Source organism: Pongo pygmaeus, chromosome 2, assembly GCF_028885625.2.
Source record: "Pongo pygmaeus isolate AG05252 chromosome 2, NHGRI_mPonPyg2-v2.0_pri, whole genome shotgun sequence".
Classification (NCBI taxonomy): domain Eukaryota; kingdom Metazoa; phylum Chordata; class Mammalia; order Primates; family Hominidae; genus Pongo; species Pongo pygmaeus.
Window position 1 is genome coordinate 42,103,025 of NC_085930.1, and position 17,082 is coordinate 42,120,106.

General features: G+C 38.7%; 1 protein-coding gene across 2 annotated transcripts in view; it reads left to right on the forward strand.

The window, feature by feature from the left end:
- Positions 1-17,082, forward strand: part of LOC134739152 (putative uncharacterized protein encoded by LINC00336) — a 90,096-nt gene that overhangs the window by 25,061 nt on the left and 47,953 nt on the right. Inside the window, exon 3 of one of the 2 annotated variants that reach the window (XM_063661606.1) lies at positions 1,243-1,432. The exons of the other annotated variant lie outside the window; for it this stretch is intronic. Within the exon in view, the coding sequence (XP_063517676.1) occupies positions 1,243-1,341 (99 nt within the window). The 3' untranslated portion in view covers positions 1,342-1,432. Of the gene's footprint in view, positions 1-1,242; positions 1,433-17,082 lie in introns of those variants that run through there. 2 annotated transcript variants of the gene reach the window in all.

Here is a 17,082-nt window from a genome sequence, read left to right on the forward strand (position 1 = left end):
ATCATCCATAGTTACTATTTTCTGTGTAAGTGCTGTGTGTGTGTGTGTGTATGTGTGTTTGTATGGAGAAGACACTGGAAAACTGTTCTTTTATCAAATTTTAAGTAAACAACACGGTATTATTAACCATGGTCACTTTCTTGTACATTAGATCCTCAGAACTTATTCCCTTTATAACTGAAAATTTGTACCCAATGACCAATATCTCTTCAGCTCCTCCACCCCCAAGCCCTTGGCAGCTACCGTTCTAGTCTCTGCTTCAAGTTTGACTTTTTGGGAAATGAAATCAGTGTCTCAAAGAGATATCTGGCTGGGCGCGGTGGCTCATGCCTGTAAACCCAGCACTCTGGGAGGCCGAGGGGGGTGGATTGCTTGAGTCCAGGAGTTTGAGACCAGCCTAGGCAACATAGCGAAACTCTGTCTTTACTAAAAATACAAAATGTTAGCCTGACGTGGAGGCACGTGCCTGTAATCCCAGTTACTCCGGAGGCTGAGGTAGGAGAATCACTTGAGCCCAGGAGGTTGAGGCTGCAGTGAGCCGGATCACGCCACTGCATTCCAACTTAGGTGAGAGAGTGAAACACTGTCTCAAAAAAAAAAAAAAAAAAAAAAAGAGCTATCTGGGTTTTCATTGCAGCATTATTCACAATAGCCCAGATATGGAAACAACCTAAGTGTCTATGAACAGATGAATATTTATAGAAAATGTGCTGTATAGATACAAAGGAGTATCATTCAGCTCTGAAACAAGGAAATCCTGCCATTTGTAACAACATGGATGAAACTGGAGGAAATTATGTTAAATGAAATAAGACAGACACAGAAAAATGGGTACTGTGTGATCTCACTTATTTGTAGAATCTAGAAAATTATCTTTAAAAATTAAATTTTATTTATTTCTTTGATCAGTTAATGTAGTTACATGGCTAAAAAAGTAAAAGGGGCATGTAATTCTCCCTTCCTTCCCTTTCATACAATCACATTGATTGCCTTCTGAAGGTGACTAACGTTACCAGTTTCTACAGGGGAATTGAGATGAGAAGATCATCTTTCTTTCTTTGTTTTTTTAGAGATGAACTCTCACTCTGTTGTCCAGGCTGGAGTGCAGTGTTGCGATCCTAACTTATTGCAGCTTTATACTCCTGGGCTCAAGCAATCCTCTTGCCTTAGCCTCCCAGGAAGCTCACTACAGGTGCGTGCACCATGCCTGGCTAATTAAATTTTTTTTTTTCTTTTTTGTAGAGATGGTGTCTTGCTATGTTGCTCAGGCTGGTCTCGAATTCCTGGCCTCAAGTGATCTTCTCACCTCACCCTTCCAAAGTGCTGGGTTCACAGGCTTGAGCCACTGCACCCTCTACTTTAATTTTATCTTACAACAACAATGTTGAAGATAGTACCAGTTGAAGAAGATAGTACTAATACCATTTTAAAAGTAAGGAGAATGGGAAATAAAAATTTGTTTTTCTTTTAAATGAGAAAATTGTATAAATTCATAATGTGGACAATTTGAGAAGCACTACAGAAACACTCAGACTTTAGAGTCAGGATTTGACTGTGGTATAAATCTGATCTCTGCTGGTTCATAACTATTTAAACCTGACATATCTTTTAAGCAATCCGAGTCTCAATATTTTCATCTGAACATTGGACTAATAATACCTATTTAATGGAGTTGTTAATTGTATTTGTAATGTGCTGAAGCCAGTGCCTGCCACAAACAAATCGCTCAAAGAATGGTAGCTATTATAATTTTAAGTTGTTTTAGTGGTTGAGCATAAAAACAATTGTTTTATTGTATGTTGGTAATATTTATGTAAGTTAGCCTCAAATATTGGATGGAGAGATCGCTAGCTATTTTTTTCCTTAGCCATCTAGCCAGGTCCATTGCTGGAAAGTGGCATGTTCCTTATTTTAACAGCAAATTCTGGCTTCCTCCTCTCCATAGAAATGCAAAGTCAAATTTTTGGAAAATAAATGCTAAAATTGTTTTTTTTCCTCCCATAACTATATATTGGAGCTCTCTTCAAGTATATAAAGCATTTTTGGGAATGCCGTTATAAAACAGATAATTCATACCCTGAGAGAAAAACCTTAAACATGGATAAGATTCTAAATAAGTCTAAGGGGCAGTTTGGCAGTAAGAGAGGGCATTTCTATCTCCCTAAGTTGCTCTTGACAATGGATGTTTAAGCAGGCTAATCAAAGGTGACTTCTATCATCAAAATTAGTAGGGCATGAAAAACTTTTATGAGCTCATTCATTACATTGCCTGTTTGAAAATATGATCTCATGTGCCTTCTTAAGAGTGGTCACTTTGGGCTCCCTCTGCAAAGCGAGGATTTCAGATTTTCAGGATGTTGCTAAGCAGACCAGGATTTGCTAATCCCTATGAAAGTCATTTAATGTTTTTTATTTGTTTGTTTTGTTTTTTTGAGACAGGGTCTCACTCTGCTGCCCAGGCTGGAGTGCAGGGGTGCCATCAAAGCTCACTGCAGCCTCTACCTCCTGGTCTCAGTTGGTCCTCCCATCCCAGTATCTTGAGTAGCTGGGACTACAGCTGTGCACCACCATGCTTGGCTAATTTTTGTATTTTTTTGTAGAGATGGTGTTTCACCATGTTGCCCAGGCTGGGCTCAGACTCCCCAGCTCAAGCAGTCTGCCCATCTTGTCTTCCCAAAGTGTTGGGATTACAGGTGTGAGCCATCATGCCTGGCAATGTTTGTGTTTTTGAAGGAGCAATAGACTTCTTGCATTTGGGTAGTCCCATTATTAGAACTCTTTCTCTTTTTACTCTTTTTCACTTGGGCAGTTTGTAAATAATTAGTGCTGTTTTCACCAAAGGTCATATTCTTTTCTAAGTTTATCTTCTTGGTTTTATATTACTCCTATCTAGAAGAAGGAAATCTCTAATTTAGTAGGAATAAGTTAAGTAAGACAAAGAATGTATGCAAGTATTTCCCAGTTTATTCATATCTAATAATTTTTTTGTATTCAACAAATATAGCCATCAAATCTTAGATGTTGTAGCACACCTAGGGATACATATGTAATATTAATAACACACATGCATTTGCTTTATTTTTCATCCTCAGGAATTTTCACTTCAACCTCTAATTTGGTCAAAAAGTCATTCATTTTTCTAATTATTCATCATGCAATGGTGTTTTCCCTGTTTATGTCTTATTTTAAACAATAATTTAGCAAGGGATTTCTAGCTAAATAAACCTCAATGAGCTTGTTTTTGATTTAGAACATGCAGATTTTATTTAATTGGTGAATTAATCTTTGTCTATTAGATATCCTCCTGAAGTGCAAAGTCTAGGGAATAATTTAATACCAGAGACTTGTCATTTTGGATACACATGCTTCTATGGACCTTTAGAAATAAGATGCATATTTATCTGGCTAATTATGGCTTGGCAGATGTGTTGCTGAGGTCTAGTACATAGTCAGTTCTAAAGGTGAATTGTCAACTAGAGGCAAGACTTTCAACCAGTGCCCATCAGAGGAATGCACAAGTCCACAAATGCCAGGAGTCAGCAGATATAACTTAAAGAGATAGTCTCAGGCTTTGAAGGACTAAATAAAAAGAAGTGGCTGATGATGTCAAATGGTGTTGGGGTTTCTCAATGGTTGCTAAACTTTAAATATGCACAATTATCTGTATTAAATAAATGAAAATATTTGGGAGAAAGTGAAATCAGAGAAAATACTGATTTGGTCACTCTAGATACTGGGCTGATATGGAGTACTTTATATAACTTTGTGTGTGTGTGTGAGCTTGTGTCTTATTTCTCTAACTTGTAAAATTCTGGCTGCTTCTATGTTATAATGCATCATTGTATGGACCAGAACCATAAAATAGGATTTTCCATGATGATAGTCATGTTCTACATCTGCACTGCCTAATATATAGCCACTAGACTCATGTGGCTGTTGAGTGCTTGAAATGTGGCTAATGCAAATGAGTTATATAATTTTTAATTTAATTTCAATGAAAAGAACCACATATGGCAAGTGGCTACTATATTGGACAGTGCAGTTCTAGTCATTGACATACAATAAATACTCCTTTTCTAAGCCCAAGTGAAAAAAATTGCTAGTTTCACATGCATTGTAGAGGAGTAGCTACTAAATACTTGTATTTCAAATGTAAAACCACAGAATTTTCTCCTCTCTTACACCAGAGTAAACTATATCACTGATCTGAGCTGTATCACGTATTGATTAGTATCACATGTTTTTTCAGGTCTTTCTTTTTCTATGTCTTTTCTCCATGACAAAAACTAATAGCCCATGGTTTCTTTGTATTTCTCCTTAACACATGTTTATTGAGCATCTACTATGTGTCAGGCACTGTCTTGGTGCTGGATATGCAGCAGAGAATACGACTGATCTCACTGAAATTAGTTTAACACATAATTATGTAAAAATTATTTGAGAACAATTATGGTAAGGTTTTAGTGTATTTATCTAGAAATAACTAAAAAATTGTTAATTGATTGAGAATTGTCACTGTCTACAAACTCTGTTTCTATTAGGCATTGACCTTGACTACTTTTTTTTTTTTTTTTCTTTTTTTGAGACGGAATCTCGTTCTGTTGCCAGCCTGGAATACAGTGGCGTGATCTCGGCTCACTGCAACCTCTGCCTCCCAGGTTCAAGCGATTCTCCTGCCTCAGCCTCCTGAGTAGCTGGGACTCTGGGACTACAGGCGTGCCTCACCACGCCCAGCTAATTTTTGCATTTTTAGTGGAGACAGAGTTTCACCATATTGGCCAGGTGACCTTGACTACTTTAAAAGGGCTCTCAGTTTATTTTATTTTTTTTTAGAGATGAGGTCCTGCTTTATCACCCAGGCTGGAGTACAGTGGTGTGATTATAGATCACTGCAGCCTTGAACGTCTGGGCTCAAATGATCTTCTTGTCTCAGCCTCTTGGTAGCTGGGGCTCCTCAGTTTAAATTAGGTATGTAGGAGTGGGGAAAAGATGAGTGGTAGAGCAGGGGGAGAGAAAAAAGGAATAACATTTCTTCTTTAGTTCTATATAACTCCACTTGAATGTAACCTCCTTGCAGGAGGAATTATCCTATTCCCTTCCACAATCCTCCACTAGCCTGTGTCCCTAGCACCTGAGCTAGCGTCTAGTGAGCATTATAAAACAAAACCAAACACCACATAAAATCTTTCTGGATTTTCCTTTTAGATTGTTTCTGATTTTGTGAGGAATTTAATGATTTTTAAAATCGTTCTTCTACAGTCATTTTTGTTTTGTTGCCTTTTTTCCTTCAACCGATTAAATGCTTCAGGTGTCCAAACTGGAGTGGCTGAAAATTATTATAGCGCTGCCGCTTTCATCATCCCATTTCCTTCTTTCTTCCCCTTTTGGTCTTTGCTATGGTGTGAATGTTGGAGTCCTTCAAAAATTCCTGTGTTGGAACCTAGTATCCAGTGTGATAGTATTAAGAGGTGGGTCCTTTTGGGAAGCGATGAAGTAGTAAAACCTCAGCTCTCATGAATGGGATTGGTATCCTTATAAAAGAGTTAATAGGGAATTGCCTTGCCCCTTTTGCCATGTATGGACACAGCAAGAGGTGCAATCTGTGAGGAATAGGCTCTCACCTGACATCAAATCTTTGGCACCTTGATCTTGGACTTCCCAGCCTTCAGAACTATGAAAAATAAATTTCTATTGTTTACAAATTACCCAGTCTAAAGTATTTTGTTATAGTAGGCTGAACAGGCTGAGACAGTCTTTTTTCTTATTTTCCCCATTAAGTTTGAGGTAGGAGATGAGGAAGGAAACAGATAGATGGTCAGGGTTCTGAAGTTTATAATTCCAGTTCTTTTTTCTTTAATTTCCTTTCTCTTCCCATCAAGTTATGAATCCACAGCTGACTTTTCCCTTCATTTGCATTTCTTACATTTTAAGGCTATTTCCAAATTGTCAATATTTATCTCCTTCTATTCTAAAATTTTGGCTCACTTTTCTTTGAAGAACAGGTCAATATAAAAGAAAACTAAAAGTCAATCTTGATGTCATTGGTTGCAAAGTGTATGTCCTGCTTGATTCACATCATATTCTTATCACATTCTTTTAATCAACTTAACATTTTGGGGAAGTGTCCCTATAGGAATTTTCTTCTGTATTTTTCAGCTTTGTGGTAATTATCAATGTAGACATTAAACTAGATTTACAGAAAATCTGTATTTATTCCAATAAGAACACCTTTATTTTGTTTGGATAAGCCATTGCTCTCTGGTGTTAAAATATACTCAAAGTAATTACACCATTAAAAGTTAATTTTGGCTCCACTTTAGAATCAAATCTGAGATTGGATTCATGTTTTCAATAACTTCACTCCTGAAGCTTTGCATTTTTTAGTAAGTGTGGAGATCCATTTAGGAGGTTGAGCTTCTTGTTCATAACTGGTGTTGAATTGTTCATGGGCACAATAATCATTAGGAACAATAATCATAGGCAGTTATAAGTGCCAGAATGATAACTGCTTCCTTTCCTACTGCTGTTGTAACAAAATATTATGAACTGAGTTGCTCAATGCCACACAATTTTTTTCTGTTACAATTCTGGAGTCAAAAGTCCAAAAATCAAGCTGGGTAGGCTAAAGTGAGCAGGGCCATGTTCCTTTTTGAGGTTCTGGGGGAGAATTTGTTTCCTTGTCTTTTCTATCTTTTATTGGCTGCCTGTATCCCTTGACTCCTGCCCCTTTCTCTGCATCACTCTGACCTCTATTTCTGTTGTCACTTCTTATCTCTGACTTCGACCTCTTTCCTCTGTCTTTTAAGAATCCTTGTGATTACATTGGGCCACCTGGATAATCCAGGATAATCTCTCCCTGCCAAGATGCTTAGCTTAATCACATCTGCACAGTTCCTTTTACCATGTAAGGAAACATTCATAGGTTCTGGGGATGCAGAAGTGGGCACCTTCGGAGACCATTATTGTGCCTAGCCACACCAACTCTTAAGTTAAACAAGAAAATAGCACATCGAGTTCAGAGCCCCATGTGATGTCACTAGGGCTCCCTCTCTCTCATTTGTGTTCTTTTGTGTTGGTCTCCTTTTCAGGCAAGATCTTTCTATAAAGTGAAAACAAATGGTCACTAGAAAACATGACCTAAAATTCTATCAGTGCCTCATTCTCAAAAGTTTCAGGGATGACTCTCTTTGTCAGAGTTTATATTTTCATGCTCCTTCTGTAGACAGTCTGCAATCTCTGACTCTGATTTGGCTGCCTTAATTGAGGAGGGGAGCAAGTTTATCCTTACTTAAGCCTCATGAACTTAACTGTGAAGAAAGGGTGGTTTGCCTAATGAAAATTGATCTGCTTTTACCAGAAGAAGAGAAAATGGGATATTGTGTAGAAAAACTAATATTCATTCAGTACATACTCCTTAGGATGTAGGAATCTATGTGTTTTCTTTGAAAGGTTTATGATTCACAGAACACTTTAAAGCCCAAGAAAGTTTATTATCAGGCTCACAAAGTTGATCTAATTCCTCTAGAAAGACCCAGCATTGATTCCTCCGGGTGAAAGGCACTAATTCATTATCAATCATCATTATCAGGGTGCACACATGATTTAGGTGCTTTGCCATTCCCCTGCTAGGCAGTAATGAAAGTAGCTAAACATGGGAATTTCTTTATGCCTTGTCTATAAAGCATTGCTCAGAAGAGAAGGGTTACTTCAAAAAAGATTTCTTTTTATTCACAGTAACAAAAATGCATTCCTCTCACCCCTCCCCCATATAAAAAGTGAAAAATAAAAATAAAACTTTATAGATAAGGCTAAATTTCAGTAGATAACCCTCTCCTACTTCATAATGTTCCCCTTCTGATTCCACAGCCATCAGCTGGGTTTTCAGACATTGTTCTGAACATATAAACTAGGTTATATGTAGGTTACTTTGAAAGCCTTAAATGACATGATGTTTACCCTACATTAGAAGTTATACGTTATTTGATTATAATTGATTCAATCTTCTATTAGAAGTTATAATCAATCCTATTACCTATTCTATCAAGTAAGTTTCTACAATGAAGAAAAGTTTTCTTGTCTTCAATTACTTGGGGAATGAGAAAGAAAACAAAGTTTGTTTGTTATATAACCATTCCAGATACTTAATCAGATTGACTTTCACTTGTATCTGGGCAAAGCTCATACTAATGCTTTTAGTTTTTCCCTCTAGGTCAACTTTTCTAATTATTTCATTATCTTTGGTTGGGGAAATGTCAAAGGTACTTTTAGACAAGTAGGTAATTTATTAAAACATTTTCATTTCTAAAATTTTAGCCATATACAAACCCACATATAAGCTACACAAGATGACTCTTATGTATCTATTCTTCAGTTTCAGTACTTATCAACTCATGACTAAATTATTTTAGAACAAATCTCAGACAAAAATTTAATTATAAAGATAATTATTTATTAAAAAAAATACTATTGACCAAGGAGGTGGAGCAAGATGGCTGCATAGAAGCCTCCACTGATTACCCTCCTGACAAAAACACCTAATTTAACAACTATCTCCACAAAAAAACACCTTGTTAAGAACCAACAATCAGGTTAATGATCACAATACCTGGCTTTAATGTCATATCACTGAATGGCACTGAAGAGGGTAGGAAAGACAGTTTTGAATTGCCTGCAAACCCCTTCCTCATCTCTTGGCAGTGGCAATGTGGCACAAAGATGGGTGTCACATGGGGTGTGCTTGGTGGAGGGAGACTGCATCAATTGTGGGACTTTGCATTGGAACTCAGGGCTGCCAACACTAGGCAGAACTCAGCCAAAACCCACAGAGGAAGCATTTAGACTAGCCCTAGCCAGAGGGGAATCGCCCATTCCAATAGTCAGAACTTGAGTTTCAGCAAGCTTTGCCATTGTGGCCTAAGAGGCTCTGGGGTCCCAAATAAACCTGAAAGGTAGTCTAGGTTGCAGTTCCAGGCAAGACTCTAATTCCTAGGCAAACTCCAGTGCTGCGCTGGGCTTGGAGCCAGCGGACTTGGGGGACACCCAGCTTGTGAGTCACAAGCTAGAGTGGATAAGGGAGTACTTGCATCACCCCTCCTCTCAACCCCAGGCAGCACAGCTCACAGCTCCAAAAGAGACCCCTTCCTTGCACTTGAGGAGAGGAGAGGGAAAAGTAAAGAGGACTTTGTCTTGCAACATGGAAACCAGTTCGGCCACAGTAGGACAGGGCATCAAGCAGAGTTGTGAGGTTCCCCATTCCAGGCCCTGGCTCCCAGATAACTCTTCTTTTCTTTTCTTCTCTTTTCATTTCTTTTATTTATTTTCTTTCTCTTTCTTTTTTCTTTCTTCCTTCCTTCCTTTCTTTCTTTTTGAATATACCATTGAGTCTTTTTTTTTTTTGGACAGAGTCTGGCTCTCTGGCTCTGTCACTGTTCCCCAGGCTGGAATGCATTGGCACGATCTCGGCTCACTGCAACCTCCGCCTCCAGGTTCAAGTGATTCTCCTGTCTCAGCTTCCCAAGTAACTGGGATTACAGGTGCCCACCACCATAAAAAATACAATTTTTTTTAACTTTTAGTACAGACAGGGTTTCACCATGTTGGTCAGGCTGGTCTCAAACTCCTGACCTCAAGTTATCCACCTGCTTCGGCCTTCCAAAGTGCTGGGATTACAGATGTGAGCCACTGAGCCCAGCCACCATAGAGCTTTAATTATGATTCAGCATTCATAATTGCATTTACAGACAAATGTTCAGTTATTAATGGAAGGAATGTGTCTATAATTATGGGCCCAAGGTTCTGAAAAGTTCATACCCTGCCCCATCAGCAGCAAGCAAAATGGAACAGGTGGTTTTTGTTAAAGAAAAAGTTCTTTTTTAAATATTTATTTATTTGTTTATTTTGAGATGGCATCTCGCTCTGTTGCCCAGACTGGAGTGTGGTGGCATGATCTCAGCTCACGGCAACCTCCGCCTCCCAGGTTCAAGCGATTCTCCTGCCTCAGCCTCCTGAATAGCTGAGATTACAGGCATGTACCATGATGCCTGGCTAATTTTTGTATTTTTAGTAGAGACGGGGTTTCACCATGTTGGTCGGGCTGGTCTCGAACTCCTGACCTTGTGATCCACCCGTCTTGGCCTCCCGAAGTGCTGGGATTACAGGTGTGAGCCACTGTGCCTGGCCAAAAATTTATTTTTTATTTCAAGAGATTTTTAGGGAGCAGGTGGCATTTGATTACATGAATAAGGTTTTTAGTGATAATTTCTGAGATTTTAGTGCACCTATCACCTGAGCAGTGTACACTGTACCGAGTGTGTAGTCCCTGATGACATTTCTAGACACACCTTGTGCTAGAAGGAAACCGCTGCCTTAAAGGGAAGGACCCAGTTGTGGCAGAATTCATCACCTGCTGACTAAAGAGCGCTTGAGTCCTGAATAATCAGCAGCAGTAACCAGGTAGTGCATAGTGTGAGCCTTGGGTGAGACTCTGAGATGTGCTGGCATCAGGTGTGACCCAGCATATTCACAACTGTGGTGGCTATAAGGAAAAACTTCTGCTTGAGAAAAGTAGAGGGAAGAATAAAGGGGACTTAATCTTGCAGCTTAGGTACCAGCTCAGTCACAATGGGGAAGAACACCAACTGGGCCCTTGGGGTCCCTGATTCCAGGCCTTGGCTCTTGGATGGCATTTCTAGACCTACCTTGGGCCAGAGGGCAGCCCACTGCCCTGAAGAGTGAGTCCCAGGCCTGGTAGCATTTCACACAAGCTGACTGAAGAGCCCTTGGGCCTTAAATGAACATCAGCAGTACTGTCCATGGGCCTCGCGGGTGGTGGATATGGAGACAGACTTCCCTGGTTGGAGAAACAGGAGTGGGGAGGGAAAAGGACTTTGTCTTGCGGTTTTAGTGCCAACTTAGCTACAGTAGAATAGAGTACCAGGTAGATTTTTAAGGTTTACAACACAAGGCCCTCGATCCTGGACAGCAACTCTGGACCTGCCAGGGCCCAGGGGAACTTACTACTCTGAAGAGAAGAACACAGACTGGCTGGTTTTGCCATCTGCTGATTTTAGAGCCCTAGGGCCTTGAGCAAACATAGGCAGTAGCCAGGTAGTGGTTACGGTGGGCCTTGGGAAGACCTAGTCGCGTGCTGCCTTCAGGTCAGATCCAACATAGTCCCAGTGGTGGTGACCCCAGGGGTGCTTGTGTCAGTGCTTCCCCAGCCTCAGGCAGCTCAGCACAGAGAGAGGGAGTCCATTAGTTTGAGAGAAATAAGGGAAGAGAACAATAGTCTCTGTTTGGTAACCCAGATAATTTTCTTTTAAAATAATTATTTTTTTATTTGTTTGAGACAGAGTCTCACTCCGTCTCCCAGGCTAGAGTATAATGGCATGATCTCAGCTCATTGTAACCTCCATCTCCTGGGCTCAAGTTATCTTTCTGCCTCAACCTCCCAAGTAGATAGGACTTACGGGTGCACACTACCATACCTGGCTAATTTTTGTATTGTTTTGTAGAGATGAGGTTTTACTATGTTGCTCAGGCTGGTCTTGAACTCCTGGGCTCAAGCAGTCCACCTGCTCAGCCTCCCAAAGTGCTGGAATTGCAGGTGTGAGCTACTGAGCCTGGCCCCAGAGAATTCTTCTGGCTCTTATCCAATACCACCAAGGCAGTACCTCTACAAATCTGTAAGAACCACAGCATTCCTGGGCTTGCAGTGCCCCCTAATGCAGATACAGCTACAGTAACTAGAAACTTAGATTACAAAAGCTAAGTCCCTTTGAATAGATGAAAAACCTTCCTGAGAAGGAAGGGTACAAACAAGCCCAGACTGTGAAGACTACAATACCTAACTTTTCGATGTCTAGACACTGACAAACATCCACAGACATCAAGATTATCTAGGAAAACATGACCTCAACCAAATGAACTAAATAAGGCACCAGGAGCCAGCCCTGGAGAGATAGAGATATGTGACTTTTAAGACCGAGAATTCAAAATAACTTTTGAGGAAACTAAGAAATTCAAGATAACACAGAGAAAAATTTCAGAATCCTATTAGATAAATTTAACAAAGAAATAACAGTAATAAAAATAATCAAACAAATTTTGGAGTGGAAAAATGCAGTTGACTTACTGGAGGATGCATCAGAGTCTCTTAATAGCAGAATGGATCAAACAGAAGAAAGAATTAGTGAGGTTGAAAGCAGCCTACTTGAAAGTACACGGTTAGAGGAGACAAAAGACAAAAAAATAAAAAACAATGAAGCACAGTTAAAAGATCTGGAAAATAGCTTCAAAATGGCAAATCTGATAGTTATTGAACTTATAGAGGAAGAAGAGAGAGAGAGAGAGATAGGGGTAGAACATTTATTCAGAGAGATAATAACAGAGAACTTCCCAAACCTAGAGAAAGATAACAATATCCCAGTGCAAGAAGGTTATTGAACACCAAGCAGATTTAACCCTAAGAAGACTACCTCAAGAGATTTAAAAAACTCCCAAAGGTCAAGGATAAAGACAGGATCATAAAAGCAGCAAGAGAAAAGAAACAAACAACATACAATGGAGCTCCAATACAACTGGCAGCAGATTTTTCAGTGGATCGCTTACAGGCCAAGAGAGATTGGCATGACTTATTTAAAATTCTGAAGGAAAAAAAATTACCCTAGAATAGTATATCTGGCAAAAAGTATCCTTCAAATATGAAGGAGAAATAAAGACTGTCCCAGACAAACAAAAGCTGAGGTATTTTATTAATACCAGACGTGTCCTACAAGAAATGCTAAAGGGAGTACTTCAATCTCAAAGAAAAGGATGTTAATGAGCAATAAGAAATCATCTGAAGGTACAAAACTCACTGGTAATAGTAAGTACATGGAAAAACACAGAACATTATAACACTGTAACTGTGGTGTGTAAACCACTCTAATCTTAAGTAGAAAGATGAAAAGATGAACCCATCAAAAATAATAACTGCAGCAACTTTTCAAGCCATAAACTGTACAAGGAGAAATAAATAGAAACAATAATAAGTTAAAAAGCAGGGAGATGAAGTTAAAGTTTTTGTTAGTTTTCCTTTTTCTTTCTTTTTTTTTTTTTGAGATGGAGTCTCTCTCTATCACCCAGGCTGGAGTTAAAGTATAAAGTTTTTGTTAGTTTTCCTTTTTCTTTCTTTTTTCTTTTTTTGAGAGGGAGTCTCCCTCTATCACGCAGGCTGGAATGCAGTGGCGCATCTCAGCTCACTGCAACCTCCACCTTCTGGGTTCAAGCAATTCTCCTGCCTCAGTCTCCCAAGTAGCTGGGATTACAGGCACCCACCACCACACTCTGCTAGTTTTTGTATTTTTAGTAGAGATGGAGTTTCACCATGTTGGCCAGGTTGGTCTTGAACTCCTGACCTCAGGTGATCCGCCTGCCTCGGCCTCCCAAAGTGCTGGGGTTACAGGTGTGAGTCACTGCACGTGGCCTAGTTTTCTTTTTACATGTTTGTTTATGCAATCAGTGTTAAGTTGTTATAAATTTAAAATAATGGGTTATAAGATATTATTTGCAAACCTCATGGTAACCTCAAATCTAAAAACATATAATAGATACACAAAAAATAAAAAGCAAGAAATTAAAACATACCACCAGAGAAAATCGCTTTCACTAAAAGGAAGACAGGAAGAAAAGAAGAAAGAAAAGACCACAAAACAACCAGAAATCAAATCACAAAGTACAGGAGTAAGTCCTTACTTATCAATGATAACATGGAATGTAAATGAACTAAACTCTTCGACCAAAAGACATGGAGTGGCTAAATGGATTAAAAAAGAAAGACCCAATGATCTGTTGCCTACAAGAAACCATTTACATAGTCTATGTGTGTCTATAAAAACACAAATAGACTGAAATAAAGGGATGGAAGAAGATATTCCATGCAAATAGAAACCTAAAAAGATCAGGAATAACTATACTTATATTAGACACAATAGATTTCTATACAAAATAAAAAAAATAGAGAAAAATAAGACCCTTGTATAATGGGTCAATAAAGGATAAATAAAAAGGGCATACTAATCGTAAATATATATGCAGCCAACACTAGGGCACCCAGATATATAAAGCAAATATTATTAGAGCTAAAAAGAGACAGACCCCATTACAATAATAGCTGGAGACTTTAACATTCCACTTTCATCATTGGACAGATCATCCAGACAGAAAATCAACAAAGAAACATCAGACTTAATTTACACTATAGACCAAATGGACCTAATAGATATTTACATGGTATTTCATTCAATGGCTGCAAAATACACATTCTTCTCAGCACATGGATCATTCTCAAGGATAGACCATATGTTAGGCCACAAAGTTTGAAATATTCAAAAAAATTTCAAATAATATCAAACATCTCTGACCACAATGGAATAAAACTAGAAATCAATAATGAGGAATTTTTGAAACTATAGAAAAACATGGAAATTAAACAATATGCTTCTGATGACCAGTGGGTCAATGAGGAGATAAGGAAGGAAATTGAAAAGTTTCTTGAAACAAATGATAATGGGAAAACAATATACCAAAACCTTTGAGATACAGCAAAAGCAGTACTAAGAGGGAAGTTTATAGCTGTAAGTGCCTATATCAAAAAAGAATAAAAACTTCAAGTAAACAATCTACTAATGCATGTCAAAGAACCAGAAAAGCAAGAGCAAACCAAACCCACAGTTAGTAGAATAAGAGAAATAATGAAGATCAGAGCAGAAATAAATGAAATTAAAATGAAGAAAACAATATAAAAGATTAATGAAATGAAAGTTTTTTTAAAGCCAGGCACGGTGGCTCACGCCTGTAATCCCAGCACTTTGGGAGGCTGAGGCGGGCGGATCACAAGGTCAAGAGTTCGAGACCATCCTGGCTAACACAGTGAAACCCCATCTCTACTAAAATACAAAAAAAAAAAAATTAGCTGGTGTAGGTGGTGCACGCCTGTAGACCCAGCTACTCGGGAGGCTGAGGCAGGAGAATGGCCTAAAACCTGGGAGGCGGAGCTTTCAGTGAGCCGAGATCGTGCCACTGCACTCCAACCTGGGAGACAGAGCAAGACTCCATCTCAAAAAAAAAAAAAAAAAAAAAAAGAAAATTTTTTTAAAAGATAAAGAAAATGAACAAACCTTAAGAAAAAAAGAAAGAAGATCCAAATAAATAAAATCAGAGATGAAAGAGGAGACATTCCAGCTGATAACACAGAAATTCAAAGGATCATTAGAGACTACTATGAGTAACTATATACCAATTAATTTTAAAACCTAGAAGAAATGGTCAACTTCCTAGACCCATACAACGTACCAAGATTGAAGCATAGAGAAATACAAAACCTAAACAGGCCAATAATAAGTAATGAGATATAAGCTGTATCTGTTATCCCTTTGAATAAATGTTATACCTCTGTCTCTCTCTCTTCTTCCTCTTTAAGGCTAATAGTTCTTACATTGGCCATTTTGAGGCTAGATCCTGTAAGTATATTTTATTGTTTTTTATTCTTTTTTCTACTTTGGCTTTGTGTTTTCAAATAGCCTGCCTTCAAACTCATTGTGTTTTTCTTCTGTTTGATTCATTCTGCTATTAAGAGACTCTGATGCAGTCTTCAGTAGGTCAACTGCATTTTTTCCACTCCAGAATTTCTATTTGATTATTTTTATTATTGCAATTTATTTGTTAAGTCTCCCAGTGAAGAAAAGCTTGAGACCCAATGGTTTAACTGCTGAGTTTCACCAAACATTTAAAGAAGAGCCAGTACCAATCCTACTGAAACTATTCCAAAAAATAGAAGTGGAGAGAGTAGCTTCTTTTTTTTTTTTTTTTTTGGAGTCAGAGTCTCCCTCTGTTGCCTAGGCTGGAATGTGGAGTGCAGTGGTGTGATCTCAGCTCACTGCACCTCTACCTCCCGGGTTCAAGCAGTTCTTCTGCCTCAGCCTCCCAAGTAGCTGGGACTACAGGTACACGCCGCCACTCCCAGCTATTTTTTTTTTTTTTTGTATTTTTAGTAGAGACAGGGTTTCATCATGTTGTCCAGGCTGATTTTGAACTCCTGAACTCAGGCAATCCACCCGCCTTGGCCTCCCAAAGTGCTAGGATTACAGGTGTGAGCCACCGCGCCTGGCCAAGTATTTTCAAACTCATTCTCTGAGTCCAGTATTACCCTGATACCAAAACTAGATAAAAATACATCCAAAAAGAAAACTAGGCTTGGTGTAATGGCTCATCCCTGTAATCCCAACAATTTGACAGGGCAAGGCAGAAGGATCACTTGAGCTTAGGAATTTGAGATCAGCTTGGGAAGCATGGTGTAACTCTTGTCTCTACCAAAAAACACAAAAATTAGCTAGATTTGGTGGCATGTGCCTGTAGTCCCAGCTACTCCGGAGGCTGAAGTGGAAGGATCACTTGAGCCTGTGAGGTTGAGGCTGCAGTGAACCATGATTATGTCACTGCACTCCAGCCTGGGTGACAGAGTGAGCCCCTCTCTCAAAATAAGAAAACCAGAGAAAAGAAAAAAAGAAAAGAAAAGAAAGAAAGAGGGAGAGAAGGAAAGGGCAATATCACTGATGAACATTGAGGAAAAAATCCTCAGTAAAATACTAGCAAGCCAAATTCAACAATGCATTAAAAAGATCATTTATCACCACCAAGTGGGATTTGTCCCAGTATGCACGGATGGTTCAATATATGCAAATCAATCAATGTTATATATCATACCAGCATAATGAAGGACAAAAACCATATGATCATTTCAGTTGGTGCTGAAAAAGCATTTAAGAAAATTTAACATCCCTGCATGATAAAAATCTTTAAAAAATTGGATATAGAAGGAACATATCTCAACATAATAAAAATCATATATAACAGACCCACAGCTAGTATGATACTGAATGGGGAAAAATGGAAGCCTTTCCTCTAAGATGTAGAACACAACAAGAATGCCCATTTTCATCGCTGTTATTTGATATTGTATGGGAAGTCCTAGCTACAGAAATCAAACAAGAGAAAAAAATAAAGGGCATCCAAATTGGAAAGGCAGAAATCAAATTATCCTTG